Source organism: Myotis myotis, unplaced genomic scaffold (assembly GCF_014108235.1).
Source record: "Myotis myotis isolate mMyoMyo1 unplaced genomic scaffold, mMyoMyo1.p scaffold_m19_p_16, whole genome shotgun sequence".
In the NCBI taxonomy this organism is placed as follows: Eukaryota; Metazoa; Chordata; class Mammalia; order Chiroptera; family Vespertilionidae; genus Myotis; species Myotis myotis.
The window spans coordinates 13,839,434-13,859,217 of NW_023416320.1; the positions used below are offsets into that span (position 1 = coordinate 13,839,434).

Genomic DNA, 19,784 nt, shown 5'->3' on the forward strand with positions numbered 1-19,784 from the left:
AAGTGCTTAGTCTCAATCCTTAAAAAAAAAACACTCACAGAAATGAGCTTAGTCTAATAATCATCATTGTTTCTTTGTTTCTTAAGTGTAAAGTTTATTGGAAAATTTTTTTTAGCTTTTTAGTGTTTTTTTTCTCCTTAAGGTGTCTAATATTGAATTTTTAATATCATAGAAAAATAAAGCAATTGGCTTTTTTGTTTCTATAGACAATAGAGAATATCAGAAATTAATCTGGTTTTGATCACACATTTTAGAGGAACCATGATGCATGCTATCTGCAGACATCTGTTCATGTCATACACAAGACACTCATTTCTTACCTTTTTGCTTTGTTTTCCCTTCATGTCTTTTTCCGGAACAACTTAGTCTTTCCCCCACTTACCCTCATCTGTATCTATGTTCTGATATTGTTAGGCAAGCAAATATGTCAACTTTTTTCTCCATTCAAATGTTAGAGGCTTTTCTTTCAGGTTGATCCCATAATCTAAAGCCATGGTTCTCAAACTGTAATGTCCGTGGGAATTGGAGGACTTTGTTAAAATGGTAATTCCTGGACCCTATTCTGATTCACTAGGTGAGAGGTGGGCCACAGGAATTTTTAGCTTCTTCACAAATAAACCAGATAACCCTGATGCAGGAGGTTTGTGGACCACAGATTAGCTGGTCTGTTTAAACGGAACAGTTCTGTTATGAAAACTTTTTATAACACAGCAGCAAGATAACACCTGCATTAAACAAGGACTTAACACAACTAAGAGAGTAGTAATTACAATTTTAAAAATTTAAATATTTCTTCTGTAGTTCTATAAGAGGGCTGATTCTATTTGACAAAGAAAGGAAAACATGTAAATAATTTTATATACTCTTCTGGGCCATCTGTCTTCCTCTTCCCTGCGCAGCTTCTCAGTCCCTAAAATACAAAGCGAGGGAGTCAGCAAGCCCTGTTAGCTTGGCCCAGCCCTGACTGTCCACTTTAGAGAAGAGAAGGAAGGACTGACATTAGATGTGTATATTTAAGCTTTTAAATGACTGCAAAATGCATATTCAGGTGAAAGGAAAAATTCAATAACTAACATATCTATACCATAAAATGTATAAACTGTAAAATAAAGATTCTATAAATATATTTTATTCCCAAATTTAAAATTTTTGATTCAATATCAATTTCAAGATAGTATCAGTTGAGTTCTGAACCAATTTGTGGGTCAGAGCCACAGTTATAGATCTTCACACAGTAGAATCAGCTAGCTAGGTGTGAGAGTGTGAGGTACGTGTGTGGGAGGTGACAATAGTTACATCAAATTAATTCTGCAGCTGGATCTGAAGTTCCAATTCCTAATTAAGGCATAGGGAAATTACTCACATTTCCACATCTCAAATTAAAAAATCTACTCTTATTTCCTAAGAATGTGCTACATTTACATCACAAACAAAAAAAAAGAGACTTTATGTTGAAGAAAAATTTAAAGACGTGACTTTATTATAGTTTTAAATACAAACGTAAGGAGTCTATTGACTAAAGCTACTAGTAATTTACTGGTGATTATAATCCTTGAAATGTCTTCTGCTGTGGAATTACATAAAACATGTGCTTAAACATTCCCTATGAATGCCATATAAACAAGTTACTATCTATTGAGTTCATTTTGAGCATTGATTTGAGCTCACTATTGTAGGGGAGCCAAAATGAACTACAGCGATTCTTGCATAAAAGATAAAACTCAGCAATCATTGCATAGAAAGTCCTTAGTTAAGGTAGTATATTTATTATGTGCATGTTAATAAGCAATCAAATTAGCATAAGAAAATTCCAAGTAATTTATGAATCACGCCGACATATTTGGATTAATTCCTCTATTCAGTGAAGTTATTAAAGCATATCCCTTTATTTTGACTAAATGCAATTTACTGAGTGAAATTTATATTCTCTGCCAGTATTAATGTCAGAGAATGTGGTGAATGAAGATGGGGACATAAAAATTATGTGAAGGTAGTAAATGTTTGAGCTGATCAATGAATATTTTTACTTTTCAGATAAAACTATGGTTTGACAAGGTCGGTCACCAACTCATAGTTACAATCTTGGGAGCAAAGGATCTCCCGTCCAGGGAAGATGGGAGGCCAAGGAATCCTTACGTTAAAATTTACTTTCTTCCAGACAGAAGGTAGGGATAGGAAATAAAAAAAATGTTTTTGAAAGTAAGTGAGAAATGTTAATAGCAATGAGTGTTTTTATTCTGTATCATTTATTTTTATCATATCTTTCAGATACTTACGAAGTTTAACATAAGCATAATCATTCTTAGGATTCAAAATAGTGGCAATAAATACTTTGGGATTGTTTTTAAAATTTATATCAAATGTCTATAATATCTATTATTTTATTGCGTATTTATTTCTGGTTGTGTGGATTATTTCTTAAATAATATGTTTTTGTTTATCAAAATTACTAAAAATTTGCCTCCTTTAAATAAATTGTATTTTCAAACACACTGCAGAGGCAAACGCTAAAAATGGTTCTAAAAGGTACTACTCATCGTACGTATTCCTCTATAATTTCTATCTTCTCTTGCAAAGATACTATTTATTTAAATTCTGTAAAATTAATGAGTGTACTTTTTATTTCATCACCCCATGTAATCAAGGAAATTTACTGTTTGGCACAGAATCAGCTTCTTCAAGTGTCATCATGTGTGTGTCCTTGCTAATCAACATAAGTGATGTTCTACCCTGATTTAAATAATTAGGATTGAAGAAAAAACTTATCAAAAATTATCTGCTAATCACCGTCAATTTCAGGCACATGAGCAATAAGAGAGATTATTCAGTAACATCATGGAAAGAGAAAACAGTAAATGCCCAGTTACCCTCCCGCGTCTGTTCTGCATCCTGCTTCAGGGCAGGCTGTCCTCAAGGTCTCTCCTTTCTCTCCGGTTGGAAATGACTGGGCACAGCGTGATCTTATTAAATGTGTTTCTACACTTTGCGGCCCTCATTTACTTAGCTTAGGCCATCCAGGTTGAGTTGGGTGCCAGAGTACCCTCTGAAGAACAATTTCAGCCGAGAAAAAGATGAAAAGGATGAAAGAATTAAGAAAGGCCTGACATTTTATGATACACATTTTTTTCTTTAAAAAATATACTTTATTGATTTTAGAGAGGCAGGGAAAGGGAGAGAGAGATAGAAACATCAATGATGAGAGAGAATCATTGATTGGCTGCCTCTTGCACGCCCCCTACTGGGGATCAAGTCCGCAACTGAAGCATGTGCCCTTGGCCGAAATTGAACCTGGACCCTTCAGTCTGCAGGCTGATGCTCTACCCATTGAGCCAAACCAGCCAGGGCTGTGATGCACATTTTGAAGTGAAAGTTGTCATAGAAATTTCTCAGAAAATATGTCAAGGGGGGACAGTTTCTAAAATTGTCAGAAGTTATTTGCTATCTCACTTTATTTTACAAAGTTTGCTTGAGGATAGTTGCTCTCTAACAACTTAGGTTGTCTTTTGGACAGGGAGACCCTTTGAACTGCAATGGAGGAAGAGGACATCCATGACGAGAGTGTTAAATCTAGGTTAAACTTCAGGTTGCCTTATTAAGTTGTAATCATATCTGCCGGGTTTGCAAAGAACGTCAGAGATTATCTAGTCTCCCTCCCACCCAGTACAGAAGAAATCCCTTCTGAAATAGCCATTCTTTGAGAGCTTTCTTCACTCCTTAGGAGGAAGTCAAGGCTGCTGCTTCTATTCCCTTTCAGATCGTAGTATATAGACCATTCTTGAATTAGATAGCAAGGCTCCCACTAAATAAATGCTTTCTTACTGTTTTTCATGGAAGGAACTTTGTCTCTTGACAGAGTTTGATAATTCATTCTTTAATGGATGGAATATAAGTAGATGCTTTAAAATATTAGTTAAAATTTTAGAAGGACTGGAGTGAGAGAAAACTATCACAGTGAAGTGGTGAACATCACAATTTACTAGAGTTTTTGGTCAGTTGAGACTCTGGCAGTTTAAGTGAATAGTATATGAAGAGTTTTTGGTTAATTAGCATTTGGAAGGTTTCTAATTGGGCAATATGTTAAAAAAAAACTTAGGAATAAGATTCAGTAGTCTTATTTAGATTTTGAGAAAGATAAAGTATTCAATTATCTCATGGAAAATTTTCAAACTTATTGAAATGTTGCTATTATTAAGGCAATACACATAAGTGATATAACTATACAACTTAAAAATGTTAATAGTAATTTTAAAGATTACAACATTTGCAATTTTTAATAAATTTGTGACAAAACTTTACTTGACCTCTTTCCTGAGAAATTTTACATTAATAATTGTATGGCAAATTTAAAATAAAGTTTTATATAAGTTCATATATTCTAATTTTTTCATAGCGATAAAAACAAAAGAAGAACGAAAACTGTAAAGAAAACGTTGGAACCCAAGTGGAACCAAACATTCATTTATTCTCCAGTTCACCGCAGAGAATTTCGGGAGCGAATGCTGGAGATTACCCTTTGGGATCAAGCTCGGGTTCGAGAGGAAGAAAGTGAATTCTTAGGAGAGGTATGTGTCATCCCCTAATATATTCTTTAATTTGACTGCCAGTAACAATTTATGTTTTGATGGAATCAATTTAGCTACTGCTTTAAGACAGAACTTATTGATGTCACAAAAAACAATGGTTCTAAATACTCTGTGACAATATTTACATGTTTATTCTTATTGTATTCTTACGTTTCATTGTTGAATGATGAAAGTTTCACAAATATATATATTGCTGTTTTATAATGTGTGCATATCAATTTAGTTTACTCAACCAGTCGTACTGTTTTTAGTTCAGTCATTTTGTCCTGGATTGTGCTTAAGTTTTGTAATATACCTGTAATATGCTAGGCTCTCATGCTTCCAAGGTGAATCCAGCATGTTACTTCCTTGAAGGAATTTATAAGCCACTGGGGCTACAGATGAGTGAATAGGCAATTATAAAACAGTATGGCAAATGCTGTTACAGAGTAATGCAATAGGAATATGTACATACTTGCTGTGCACAGGAGGGAAAAGTGGTCCAGGGAACGCTCCACAGAGAAAGCAGAATGTAGCAGGGTCCAGGGGAGTGAAATTTCTGGAGGGGGAATAACAAGACACTAGAGTTGAGGGGGTCTTGACAGCTGCCCTGAAGCTGGAAGGGAACGTGGTGAGAAGTGAGACTTGAAGGTTAAACTGGCACCGGAATGTGTCCCTTAATCCGTCACATTAAAAAGATTGGATTTTATCCTGTGGGTCATGGGAACCCGTGGTAGATTTTAAAAAGAGAATGGCTTGATTGCATTGGACTTGAGAAAAATGTTTTAGTGCAATGTGGAGAATTAATTAATTGGAGAGGGGCAAGATGAGAGGCAGTTCTTCAGCTTAATAGCGTGTTCATACACACTATTACCTGCTTTCCGCACTTTTCAACGTGATTCGTTTTCCTGAGTAAATAAAATGGTAAACTCCTGGGAAAACCAACAACCTACAGAAATATTAAACGAATGTCAGTAGTGAAGTAATCAAAGAGTAGTAAGCCAGCTAGGAAGAAGGGTGACATAGTTGTCAGGACAGCTGTCTGGGTCTTGCAGTTGCGGCACTTCTGCTTCCTAGCCTGTGTCCTTGAGCAAGTTATTAAATATATTTCTCTTTCAGTTTCCTCTTCAACCAAGTAGGAATGCTAGGAGTTACTGTGAGGATTAAGTAAGTGTATGTGTATGTGCCAGAATTTGGAATATAGGGCCTATCACGTTGAAAATGACCAGGGAAAATTTGGGAAGAACAAAAGAACTTAGCTATTTTGCCTTGTTACGTCCCATAGCTAAATAGTGATTTATCACTAAATAGCAGTTCTCATGTTCCTAAGCATAAATGCTGTCGTATTTGTACCTGACTCTAAAAGAAAATAAAAGGACTTATTTATTTCTTTGAACTAGTTTCCTGTTAAAATTTATTGAACATTTATATTTTAAAATGCATATTATAGTATGTTTCATTTTTAAAAATCAAATGTTCCTGTTATGAATCTTTAGCAGCGTATATTGAACAGAGATTTATTTGGTTTATATTTTACCTCTTTCACTTACCAGCTGATGCGAGCTGAGACAAGCTCTTTTAAACCTTTTTTAGCCTTGATATCCTTTTCTGTAAGAGTTGAATAACAAGACCAAGCTAGTAGGTTGTTTTACCCCCAGAAAATGTAGGCAACGCATAACATGGTTTTTAGTACCCATTAGACACTTCTAATTTGGTTTTCTCTCTCCGTTTAGAATTTATGAAAAGGCTAAATTAATGAATGAAATTGCTTTTTAAATGACAAAATACGCTAGTATTATTAGAGACTTTTAATAATAGGTGTTATTTCTGTCATAGCAAATTCAACAGCCTCTATCTAGTAAGTGGTTAGTCGAAATAAATGTAAATATCTTAGATATTTAAAACTTTTAAATAATTAAGAAGTTATAAATATTTATCTTATTTATTATGAAAACATATGAATAACTTTGCAACATGACTTTGCTTTTGATCTAATAGCATTACTATTATATTTTAAGAGAGTTTCTGTATTATTGGTCTATAACGTTCTGTTGTCTCTTGGCTTTGTAGATTTTAATTGAATTAGAAACAGCATTGTTAGATGATGAGCCACATTGGTACAAACTTCAGACCCATGATGTCTCTTCCTTCCCACTTCCCCATCCTTCTCCATACATGCCCCGAAGGCAGCTCCATGGAGAGAGCCCAACACGGAGGTTGCAAAGTAAGTTTTCAGTAAAATTTATCATATCTTTATTGAATTATCTTGAATGATAGATATGACATGGAATTTGAAGATATCTTTATGGGTATTAACAGGTATCTCAGTTCTTTCATAGCTGTTATTGAAACCTTTAATTGTTTGATACACTAAAATGAGGTTATACCTATGTGTAGGATGTATAGTCTGACTCTGAATGAAAGTTATTTTTGATTCATTGATGAGTAATGTTATTCATTACTTTCCTGAAACATTAGTTTGAAAAGTGTATTTGGATGTTAACTCTTTATTATTTTATATTCTTTATTGTTTTCAGTTACAGTTGTGTAGCATCTTAAGGTAAAAATCTTCTTTTTTAACATGACAGAAATCATTTATAAATTTATTATTTGATATTAACTATTTTCATAACATTTGAACTGCAAAAGTTCAGTTAGAGTTTTCTTTAATTTGATACTTCATTCTTTGTCTCATAACAACTAGATTCACCTTTTAAAATTCTCAAATAATTATTTACTTAGTAAAATGTGATATTATCACCCTTTCACTTTTTAAAATAGAAAACATCATACCTATTATACTTTCATTCAGCCCATTACCGGTCTTCAAAGAAGAGTGAATGGAAACAGATTATTGAGACAAAACCAAAATGATGCTGTTGCTAGGTGTAAGATAAAAGAGACATGATTTCACAATTAAGTTTTTCAGGATTTCAGCTATTTGTGTGTATTTGGGGCCAATATTTCTTTTAATTGTCTACCCAATTGAATTTCTTTCTCTTGTATGGCAATTACATATACATATACAGACCTCTAGATATTTTTTACTGGTGTCATTAGTATCTTATATCAGGGGCAGATCTGATTCTTAACCAATATTAGAATCATGTAATCTTTATGCTCTGTATTATACCTGGCATATTAAAGTAATCATCGTTACACTGTTCTCCTTTAATCTCTCAATAACTTCATCTGTGTTATACCGCCTCTCTTCTGAGTCTGTTTAGAATGTATGTCCTAATTGTATCCCGTGGTCGGCAAAATGCGGCTCTTTGGCCCCTTGAGTGTAGCTCTTCCTAAGCCTTAGGAGTACCCTAATTAAGTTAATAACAATGTACCTACCTATATAGTTTAAGTTTAAAAAATTTGGCTCTCAAAAGAAATTTCAATTATTGTACTGTTGACATTTGGATCTGTTGACGAATGAGTTTGCCGACCACTGGATAAGCCCTTATGTGCCCAGTCTGTTAGGATGTCATCAGATGATTCTAATTTGCATGTCAATTGGAGCTATAACAGCCTCAGATTTGATTGGGTCTAAAGTTTAATCACATGAGAATTTAGAAGGAAAATAGTGAATTCATTCAGTGAGACCACATGATCTCAGATCTTTTTCTTCTACCTAACCATTCGAAGGAAAAAAACAAGAATGCAGTTCCTGGCAACAAAGACTTCCTGTCCTAAGAGGGCAGGGATTGTAACAAGCAAAACAAGAAAAAAAGTTTGTAGGGTATTTCTAATATTGGAGGGCATTCCTAGAATGTTCAAATATTGCTATTTTAAACATCTTAGACAATGTGAGATCTCAATGTTTTATAAACCTACAGGAAAGCATTTATTTTCTGATAAGTGAGTTTAGTCTATTTAATGAATAACAAAATGTAAGTAGACCAAATAAGTCATTTTTTGAAATAGCAATACTGTTTTTATTTATCATTATATGTTTTCTCCTTTTATTAAATATTTTAATGAATGATTCTATCGTGTCAGGTGTGCCTTTTGCTGAGACTCATGTAGAGAATATATATGTTAAAAATAAAATGTAACATGTTTAAATATGTGATATATTTTCTAATTCACATGAAGATAATCTGCTTTAGCCATTGAAGTTCTACTTAGTTCATTATCAATGCAATTTTTGCCAAGCATGATAAACATTTTAACATTTTGTTAGGGGTTTGTTTTGCAATAAAACATATATATGGAGCTCCTGATTCATAATAATTTTTATTGTTCTGTCTTAGCCTATTTCTTAGAAAACATGACACAATTCACAATTTAGATGTATTTGTCAGTTTGTGAATGATTTATTTCAAATTTTCTTCTCAAAGCAATAAACAGCTAAACTAATAGTTACAAAGGGATGTTTGAGATGTCTTAAATTATGTTTTCTCTCCATGAGTGTGGAAATTAAATAATTGGGTATACTTAATTTATTAGACAGTCCTGTTAGAAAAAGACACGTGAATGATTTTGGAAGAACATGTTGTTTATGTTTTAAAATTTACCTAAATTCAAGTGCCTTGGTCTAAAAGCATCTAAAGACTTAACTTAGCTATTTTGACTAACTTTTTCTCCAGTACATTTTGTCAATCAATATCACATCACTTACATACATCATTTGATATTTAATATTATTTTAAGCTTTAAACTGTTTGAGAGCTTTATCTTACACATTTCAAGAATAACATACCTACATCATGAAATATGTGTAAAATATGTTTGTGAACTCATGTGACTTTCCTTCTCTCTCTATTTCTTATTCTCAAATTCCATTCAAAATCCTTCCATTGATTTTTCAGGTTGGTGAGAGATTATTATTTTTTCCTTAGTAATTACCAATTTTGATTATTGCTGTTTGCTTTGTAGGATCAAAGAGAATAAGTGACAGTGAAATCTCTGACTATGACTGTGATGATGGAATTGGTGTGGTGTCAGGTAAGAATTTCAGAAATATTTCATAATAAGAAGGAAGAGTAAATTCATCATTATTTACCAATAGATAGATAGATAGACTGATAAAATGAGAAAGAAATAACTTGCCTCCTCATCTCACCAAAAAGAACCTTATGGCAATTTAAACTCCTGATTAGTTCTTATTGCTGGAACACCTGCACCAATTGTTAGATTGAATATTCATGTGGAAATATTTTAGATAAGTGAATTCTTACTAATTTCCTTTTTTAAACCACTAAATAATATGGATTTCTCTGTAATTTTGAGGAATTATTGTATAATTAAAACTTCTTTACATACTGTGCTAACACTGTGAAAGAGAAGAAAACCTTTTTGAGATCACCAACATACCCAAATATGTCAAATACTAGAATATGTATTTTGAATTCTTTTTTTCATTGTTGTTGTGTTAGTTAAGTATCAGCTGCAGCTACTTTTGAACTTATGGCATTATCGTTTAAAATATTTGCTAATTCATTATTATAAATTATCGGATTATTTAAAATTTAGGTAAGTAGCCCTTTAAAAATAAATAAATTCTGGGAAAAAAACACATCACACTATACTCATTAATATTATAAAAATGTTTCTCTTCTTCTTGAAGGTAAATTAACCTAACAAATTTCAAGGGTACGACTAATTTTACCTTGAACAAAATGAGTTCTATTGCATGTAAAACATGCTACAGTTGCATCAGTTATTGATAAGAATTTTTCTTTGGCAATTTCTGTTAGAGTTGCATCAGTTACCATGCTATCAGGTTACCTGTTACTTTTTAAAAATTCCATGGCTATCTTTTAGTTTTTATTTTTGCACTAAGGGTGAATAATATATTAATTTACTAAAACTGCCAAAAATAATTTACATGTTTTATGGTTTGTGAATTAAACCTTAATAAAATGGCTTTGAAAAATATTTCTCATAGTTTCTTGCTTGGGAATAATAACAATTTTCTCCCCAATTGTATTCTATTCCTTTAATAATTGATTTTTCCAGTTTTCTTTATCCTAAAAAATTTCCTTCAGGTTTTGAACTTCTTCATCTTGATGCCATTTTTGGTATATCTCAATTCTTTCATTTTCTATTTTCAGAATGGCGAAAGTATGATCATTTTATTATTTTTCCATTCTGTTAAAGGAAGTGTATTTTTAAAAAAGAAATTTATAAGTATCTTTTCATTATTTGGGTTAATACTGTCTATATTTTTTCTTCTTTTCTATTACTGAATAGTGTTTAGAAAACCTGAATAATTCAAAGTATTTGCCCTGGGTTCCTTATTTTTCAACATCAGAAAAATCATCCTTGCTTCTACATTTTTCTTTCTGCCTATGTAAAGAGTATAATAGTGAATCATTTAATAATCCGTTGAGGAATGTATTTGAATATTTGTCATTCTTTTTTAAGTGTTTACAAAGTATTATTATGTCTTAGTATTATACTATACCTTTACAATATTCAAAGGCTTCAGCTTCACCAGCATTTTATGTTTTTCAGTAAAGTAGAAAATACAAAAGGACTTAGTGTGTAGGTAACTGTCATCTTAATCTTTCCACCTTTAGATTATCGACACAATGGTCGAGATCTTCAAAGCTCAACATTATCAGTGCCAGAACAAGTAATGTCATCCAACCACTGTTCACCATCAGGGTCTCCTCACCGAGTAGATGTTATAGGAAGGACTAGATCATGGTCACCCAGTGTCCCTCCTCCACAAAGGTAAGAGAGCATACACATTTTATTTGTAGGATGGTATTACAAGCCTTCTTATGGTAAAATACCATGAATAACCTCTAAAGATAATAAATTCTTGTGGAAAAAGTTACTTCAGGATAAACAAAGATGCTATTGGATAACCTACATAATGAAAGTAAAATAAAAAATAGTCTACTTCATGACTTTGGAAGACCCAGATCTTGTTTAATTGGAAGTGTTCAAAATTATAAATAGGATCCAGCTTGAAATCACTTATCAATATTGAGCAGATGTAGTTATGACCAACTTACTATACTCATAAATGGTAGAGATATTGATAACTTAAGGAACAGGAAAAAATAAACATATGATGGTACTTTAAAGTTAGGAACCATCATGCGAAGAGTTAAAGAGAAGGGTGGCTTAGTAAATCTGTAGCTCCAGGTCTTACGCCTCGTGGAAAACTCTGATCAGTCCAGGTAAGTACTGAAAGGCTTAATAGAGTTAGAGCCCTGGAAATAATATGCTTGCCATTAATAAATATGTGCATAATTCACAACTTACATACTTGATATTGAAGAAATTTGAAATCTTTTGAATTTTAAAATTTGAACATTATAGCTCCCCTTATAAATGAATAATTGAGTTAATTTTAGACTTGGAATTTTTAATCATAATCTTAATTTGAAGCATGGTATGAACCATCTAAGAGAACTTGAGGTTTGTATTTATAAATTTACCTTATTTAATTTATAAGGATATTAAGTACTTAAAATGTTTACTTAAGTTTAGACATTGAAGAAATTGAAAAGGAAATGTAATATATTAACTTCATAAACATAGTCTAAAATGTTTGAAGATGTTGAGTTAACTAAGTTTGTCAGTGAAACTAAAATTATTGAGTTTTCTGAAAAGTAAATTTTTAAATGTGGTCGACTTCTCAATAGAGTGATATGATTAGGAGCTTATATAAAAGGCTTATTCTATCATGAAAAGGAAATAAATGATCCAGACCAAGAATAGTAGCTTAAAAAATCATCATGATCAATTAGAAATATTTCAGTTTAGGTTTTTTAAAAGAATCATTACCCCTAAAATAGGATCTGGCAATATATTATCTATAAGCAACATGCTGAACTCATTTTCTCCACACTGATCAATTTTTCTGGCAGTATTTTTGTATCATTGAATATCACTACTAGAGATCTCAGAGTCATATATTAATAGCTATCGCTATCCTTATCGATAGTATCTTGATTTTATGTCATATCTCTGTTCTAGAACTAATCTCCTAACTTCACTGTCAACCTCCAGTGGACATGTATACCATTAGCCAGAGGTACAACTAATTAGTTAAAACAAAACAAATACCTTGGACTTGACATGATAGTAATGTTTGTCTTTTTCTACTGTATTTATTAATAAGCCTCATTTGTCAGTATAGTACATGATTATGATTTTAACATATTTAATGGATCTTGCTATTTCAGTCGGAATGTGGACCAGGGACTTCGAGGGACACGCTCTACTACTGGCCATTATAACACCATTAGCCGAATGGATAGACATCGTGTCGTGGATGACCATTATTCTCCCGACAGAGACAGGTGAATATGATTAAACACTCTTCTAACTTATTATAATCGCTGCCTTCAGGAAAAAGGGGTTGCTATTAAATGTTTTCATTCTGAAATTTCTTAAACCCTATGTTTTCTTCACAATGCCTACATTCATTCTTATGACCCCCACATCATTAAAAAAAAACAAAAACTAAAACAAAACAAAACACAATAGTTTCTTTAGTAAGAAAAAATAAATCATCTTGCTCTTGCAATTCTGGGCCTTCGTTAAATCAAATTAGTAAGTGAGTCAATTTGCACATGAGGTTATAATGATAGTCATAATGAAAATGAGGTGTTTTATTACTTTTACCTTTTAATTATTATCTATAAAAACACTTCCATGAGGCAGTAGATTTTAGTCGGTTACATTCATAGGGAAATCAATGTGACTTTTATATACTTGTATATATACATATATATATAAAAGTGTATATATTATAAGTATATATACTTTTATATACTTTTATATCTACTTTTGTATATGAGATAAGTCTGGTTTGTTTAGGAAACACAAAAGCTGATTCCTGAAGAGGTTCTTCCTCTGGCTTCAGCAAACTTTTTAAGCGTCGTAAAGAATCATGCTGTTGATTGCTGTATTTGGAAGAATTCTCTGAATTTGCTCTATTAAAGGTGACATACTTGGAATCAATTAATACATTAATTACTACTCATTTTTTAATTAGGCAAAGTGATTAACTCTAATTCATGGTTTGTTGTTTATAAAATAAAAAATGCTATGCTATTTCCCCCAAACTATCAAATGGGTTTGAAATAAGAAAACGTAATTTACCATTCAATGAATGTTGTGATAAAATAACAAGGGAACTCAGAAGTCCTTTTGTATGCATCCTAAACTAATTTTTGTAGGAATACTTGGGGGATTTAAATCAACTAATATGAGCTGTATCTGTCAATATCCATAAATTTGTTATGTCTACATACAGGGTTATATATTCAATTCATGCTTGTAATTTCATTGTTTTTTAGCACATGTTTTCTTTAATAGAGTAAAGCAAGTATTGGCTTTTGAGTCTGAGACCTAAGAAGAAATTAAGAAGTTATTAAATTAAAGTCTTTATCAGTGTTGAATGAAAGTTAGTGTAGTATATTACTTTTATTTGTTTGGCTTTTTCATAGTTTTTTTAGGTCTTTAGGTGTAACTATAGGTATGCTACCTATAAAAATTTATGTTTATAAGTACAATAAGAGTGAATGAAAGATAAACTATGTTGGCATGATTAGGAGTTGGAAGGAGTCCTATGAGGGTGTGTGAATGATTACTTTTGTCATGTAATAAAATTTTAATGTGTTTGATTATTTCTGTAAACTATATAGTGATTCAAGGAAATGAGGGGACAAAAAAGTCTGAAATAACTTGAAATCCTTCAAGTTTATGTTAAGTTCTTATAATTAAAAATGGACTTGATATTTTCTCTGAAGACAATATGGTCTAAATCTTGCAAAGAAGGATGGAATAAAATTAGCCTCTAGAATTATACTCACACACAAAAGGTGTCACTATCATGCGAACATATAATATTTTAGTAATATTTTACGGCAAATGGCCCTAATGTTAATGGCAAAAAATTTGACTTAGCCTTGGTTATTACCTGACATAGTCATAATTGAAATGTTATTTTTCTTGTTTACTTTATAACTTTAATAGTCTTCTAGTTTAGCAAAAATTTTCAACTAATTCAAAGGTTTGGAGAAATTGATCTATGTGGTTTTATTACTCTCTTGGAGTGCCATATATTATTACTAGATCATAATTATTGTTAATTATGAACTGTTTTAAATCCTTTTTGAAATAAGTAAAATAGAATATCATTCAAGTAGGACTATAAAACCATTTGTAATATATTATTTTTGAGTTATCTGTGCAACCATTATTTATTAACACAAGGAATCAAAACTACAGTATTATCCATGTACTCTATCATAATATTAAAAAATGGGTTCTAATAGAATGAATGTAAAAACATTGTAATTTTTATGTATTATTTAATTGGTAAGAGTACTTTAGAACTCTTACAGTGAATATTCATCAAAAGCATTTTATCGGGGCAATCACATGGTTGATTAAAAAGTCTAAAAGAAAATTTCCTTTGAAATATTAAGTAAATTTAGGTATTTTGCATGGTGTGTTAACCTTTCTTGTCAGTAAGGGTTGATGCAGTGGACTAGGACAGTGTTTTATTGAATACTTTGTCATGGTATTTGAAACCAAAGGGCATTGGGTTTGAATTTAGGCTTTTTACACTTGCTAACTGTGTATCTTTGGGGAAATTAACCTCTTTGGAATTCAATTTCCTCACCTATATAATTATAATAGTAGTACCAATTGTAGTACCAATTGTTGTGCCTACTGAATGACACAGTGCCTCCAGTTGCATAGTATATACTTGGAAAATGTGCCTTACTCCTTAGCATGTTTAAAGTACCCTTTGTCTTTCAAATAGTTTACATTTTTATGGGCTTATCGATTAAGCAGAAAGAAGGGAAATCAGTCAATTCATATGTTTTTTTAAAAAGCTATGTAGAGAATGTAGAACATGAATTGGACCTTGAAAACTAAGCACGTTTATCCTGGTGAGAACAAGAACAGAGATACAGGGGCAGAACACACATGTGCGTTCGGAAGAGCCAGTACGAAGGAGGAAGGACTTGGGGGCATGTTGGAAAGTTATGCAGGAAGATAATGGCTTTTACATCAGTATATTGGGTTAGAAATGATGCTATATGATATTCATTTATAGCATCTGGTTAAACTAAGTGGTATAAGAAGGAGATATATAGGTAACATAAAAAAATCATATATCAAAATTTGATTTGATCTTTAGTGCCCTGCACCTCGTATTCTTTTGTCCTTAGTCAAAATTCTATTTTGTTTTGAAAAGAAAATAAGTTCTTTACGAATAATTTAGAGACTTGAGTGCAGGGGTATTAGCTGAAATGATGAATTGCAAAGGGCACCTTTCATCTGCCTCTCTATCCCCTATTACTTTTTGTATCATTGCTTCTATAGTAAATTGTGTTAACTGCTACAACTAGGAACATAATTTTCCTGGGAAAAACTATGTAGCTTTAGTGTTAGAAATTATTTTAAGAGCTTATGTGTTTACATGACTTAATTTACTATTAGAATAAGTATGGAGTACTAGATAATATTTCTGTAACACGTCAGTGATATCCTGCAGTCAGAATTTTGTTTATCCTAGAGGCCAGAATATTTTGGGTACATGGAGTTAAACAAACAAAAAACTTTGGTCGCCAAAATCTCTGAAAGAAAAGGTTTACTGAGCCAAATGCTATCCAGAAACGGACTAGGTCCTGCAGTGTGCAGTCCAAGCTAGCAGCAGCATGTCGAGGTAGAACAAACAAACACATTCGCTGTCCTGGAATTAACAGATGGTTTTATGTTTTGAAGAAGAAGGATGAAAGTTGTCTTGAAAGAACTTACATTGGCTACAGATAAAGGGGTAGGAGGAAGTGGAGTGGGGCAGTTCTAGGATAGGCGCACAGTCAGTCAGGAAGTGATATTTACTGCTTTTGATTGGTTGTGGGAAACAGTCCTGAAAGTTCAGGCATAAGAAGGATGCTGTGACTTCTGGTGGTGGCCACAGACGTTGATTCAAAGCTCCAGCATACGGTCAGGAATGTAAGCAGTCTCTTAGTAGGCCCACAGCTGTTAATGGGCTAAATACTCTTCTCTCTTTCTCTTACTCCCAACCACTGTAATTTAATGTAGGACCTCTCAGAATTTTTTTGTCAATACTTTTAGCATTATAAGAAACAACTATAATTAACAGATATGTTCATTCATAAACTTCAATTAATTCAATTAATACATTTATATTTTAAGAAGAAAAATACCCTCCTATATGGGTCTCTGAGATTCCTGACACTCTTGAGCCACTTCTCAGTTTTTTATTAGGCAACGAGCTGGCAGAAAGTGTCAAACCCATTCCTACTTAGCCTTTGGGGCCCTTTTAGTGATCAACTATGAGGTGAAACACATCTCTGAAAGTTTGATAATATAGAGAAAGTAAATGAAAAGAGAATTCATTTTACAAAAACAATGCAACATTTTATTTATTACATTTAAGGAACACATTTTAAGATAGTTAAATCATACTGAGTATATTTTAGGAACTATGGAGTAGCAAAACATTAACAATATTATAGACAAGCAGAGAGTTTTGTATTAAATTGAGATTGTTGGAAACTTGGCTTTACAAAAACCAAGGCTATTCATTACTTAAGGGTGTTATATCTTATATTTTCACTTTGCAATCCTTTTTGTGTGTCTGGTGTAGCACCAGATGTCCGAATAGGCAAATGACTTGGTCAAGCCTCACAATTAGCATGTGTTTTTCTGAAGAGTCTGCAGGACATTCAAGCAGCCATGTGAAGAGCCCAGAAGGCCGCTGGAAATGCGTTGTGAAACCCAAAGAAAAATTAAGGCTAAAGCTAGAGTTTGCACCATAAGAACAAGTAATATTATATAGAGCAGTGGTTCTCAACCTTCCTAATGCCGAGACCCTTTAATACAGTTCCTCATGTTGTGGTGACCCCCAACCATAAAATTATTTTCATTGCTACTTCATAACTGTAATTTTGCTACTGTTATGAATCGTCATGTAAATATCTGATATGCAGGATGTATTTTCATTGTTACAAATTGAACATAATTAAAGCATAGTGACTAATCACAAAAACAATATGTGATTATATATGTGTTTTCTTAGGCGACCCTGTGAAAGGGTCATTCGACCCCCAAAGGGGTCGCGATCCACAGGTTGAGAACTGCTGATACAGAGAATTTTTTGGAATATAAGGAAGGTCAAAGATTAAATCTTGGGAAACCACTGCACCTAAGAATACAGAAAAAGGGAATCTAGTAGATGAAATGAATAAAGAAGCAAGAGACCAAGCCATATGTACAAATGTTAAGATCCTGAATTTTAGATTAAGGAAGCCCTGAGCTTGAAACCCAGTGCTGCTACTTACTATATGGCTATGGGCAAGCACTCATAGCTGTGTCTCTGTCGGTGGGAATACTAGAACCCACCTCAAAGAGTTTTTATGAGAAGTAAATGGGATAAAGTAGACAAAGTTTAATGGAGTACTTGGCACATAGTTAAGTGTTAAATAGATATGATTTTTATAGCCAGAAAAATTGTGTTGAGAAACCAAGAGAGGAGTATCAAGAAATAGAGGTTGAAAATCAATGTCTGTCGAATACCATAGATACATGCAGTATGATGAAGATTAAGAAAAGATTAAAGGATTTTTCTAGAATTTCAAAGATAACATTCACAGGACAACTTCAAGAGAATTGTGGAGGCAAAAGTCAAGGAAAGTCACAGAGATGCAAGGGCTTGTAAGGAAGGCAAGTTCCGTTAAGCTTTTATTTTTAGGATTAAGTGTACTTGAGGAATGTAATCTATATATATAAAAGCCTAAGCAACTGGTCGACTGGCCACTATGAAGCGCACTGACTACCAGGGGACAGATGCTCAACGCAGGAGCTGCCCCCTGGTGGTCAGTGCACTCCCACAGCGGGAGCGCCCACTCAGTGAGAAGCCAGGCTCACTGCTGGCGAGCGCAGCTGCGGTGACGGGAGCCGCTCCCGCCTCCACGGCAGGCAGCGCTACTGAGGGGTTGTGGCAGGCGCAGCAGGGCCGGGATGAGCAGCTGTGGAGCTGCGCCCAGCCCCAGGTGGGGCTCCTCCCCAGCCCCCTGCCACTTCAGCACTGCTGCATCCCTCAGGGTCCTGGATTGCGAGTGGGCATAGGCCAGGCTGAGGGGCCCCACCCGTGCACGAATCTGTGCACCAAGCCTCTAGTAGACAATAATGAATGAAGCAAGGCCATGTGGGAAGTAGAATTACAAGTAGAGGAATTTCTTCCTTTGGTGAAGAAGAAAAGGACAAGTGAAAATATAAATATGTGTTTGCTCTATATTTAGAGGTAGAAGAATGGAAGTTGAGAGAGTTCAAGGTTGGTTTCTATTTTTTACTGAAAGGCAGTGATCATCTGCCAAAATTAAGTGTTTTAAGAAAATAGCAATACAGGTTTTAAGAAAATAGGAAAATTTTCAATTAGTGCAAAGAAGAGAATCACAGAGGGCTGAAAGATCCGTGTGTGCTTTGATGACTATGGTGGACATGAGGCATGGAATGCAGCAGAGCCAATAGCATGCAATAAACATAATAAAAATAACGAATGGAAAAATGGATAATATCCTATAAATTTAATAAATACAGTTAATCAGAAATGATTTGAATCAGTTTGTTCTTTACTAAATTGAATTTATAAAGAAAGCCTTTTAAGTTATTAATGGGTGAAGAAGAAATAATTGCCTTATAAAATCTCCCGAGTATGCACAAGTATTAAAATTTGCCTCTTTTATTATTTTCTTCTGAGCTTTCTGGTTATTTTGTTATTTTTCTCTCCTCACCTTTCCTCCCAAAAAATTGGAAAGCATCTATATTGTGTAACATTTTACAGATTGTGCTGAAGATGTTTGAGTAGTAACTGACAAGAATTTATTTTGGAATATGATTTATTTAGATCTCAATTTGTTATCTTTTGTTGTGTTTTATTTTAGAATATTTAGAATATTTTAATCTTTATCGCTGACATACCACATGGACATTGGGTGGAAAGAGCAAGCTTTCCAGTAACAATTTCCATTTGCTTTGCTTACTATCTGCTTACCTTTTTTTAATCTCACTTTTTAAATTAAACTATACCTTTTCATTTCTTTCCTGAGTCTCATTTATGTTCTTGTTTCTGCCACGCTTGCAGTCACTTTCTTACTCTACCTCGCTCCAGACACAGTCAGACCATTGAACGTCATCACAGGGATGGCAGGTATACTTTTTCTTACAATTGAGTCTGTTCATAGAATTGCATGTGCCTGTCTATTAATATGATATAATTCA

The 19,784-nt window shown here is 33.2% G+C and overlaps 1 protein-coding gene across 35 annotated transcripts in view; it reads left to right on the forward strand.

Annotated features, from left to right (window-relative positions):
• RIMS2 (regulating synaptic membrane exocytosis 2) overlaps positions 1-19,784 on the forward strand; it is a 342,905-nt gene that overhangs the window by 165,696 nt on the left and 157,425 nt on the right. For 21 of the 35 annotated variants that reach the window (XM_036338001.1, XM_036338008.1, XM_036338003.1 and 18 more), the window contains 6 exons: positions 2,035-2,165; positions 4,391-4,562; positions 6,633-6,786; positions 9,432-9,500; positions 11,078-11,234; positions 12,701-12,817. In XM_036338001.1, coding sequence (XP_036193894.1) covers positions 2,035-2,165; positions 4,391-4,562; positions 6,633-6,786; positions 9,432-9,500; positions 11,078-11,234; positions 12,701-12,817 — 800 coding nt within the window. Of the gene's footprint in view, positions 1-2,034; positions 2,166-4,390; positions 4,563-6,632; positions 6,787-9,431; positions 9,501-11,077; positions 11,235-12,700; positions 12,818-19,647; positions 19,714-19,784 lie in introns of all 35 variants that reach the window. The other 14 variants (XM_036338005.1, XM_036338006.1, XM_036338002.1 and 11 more) reach the window with 1 other exon arrangement.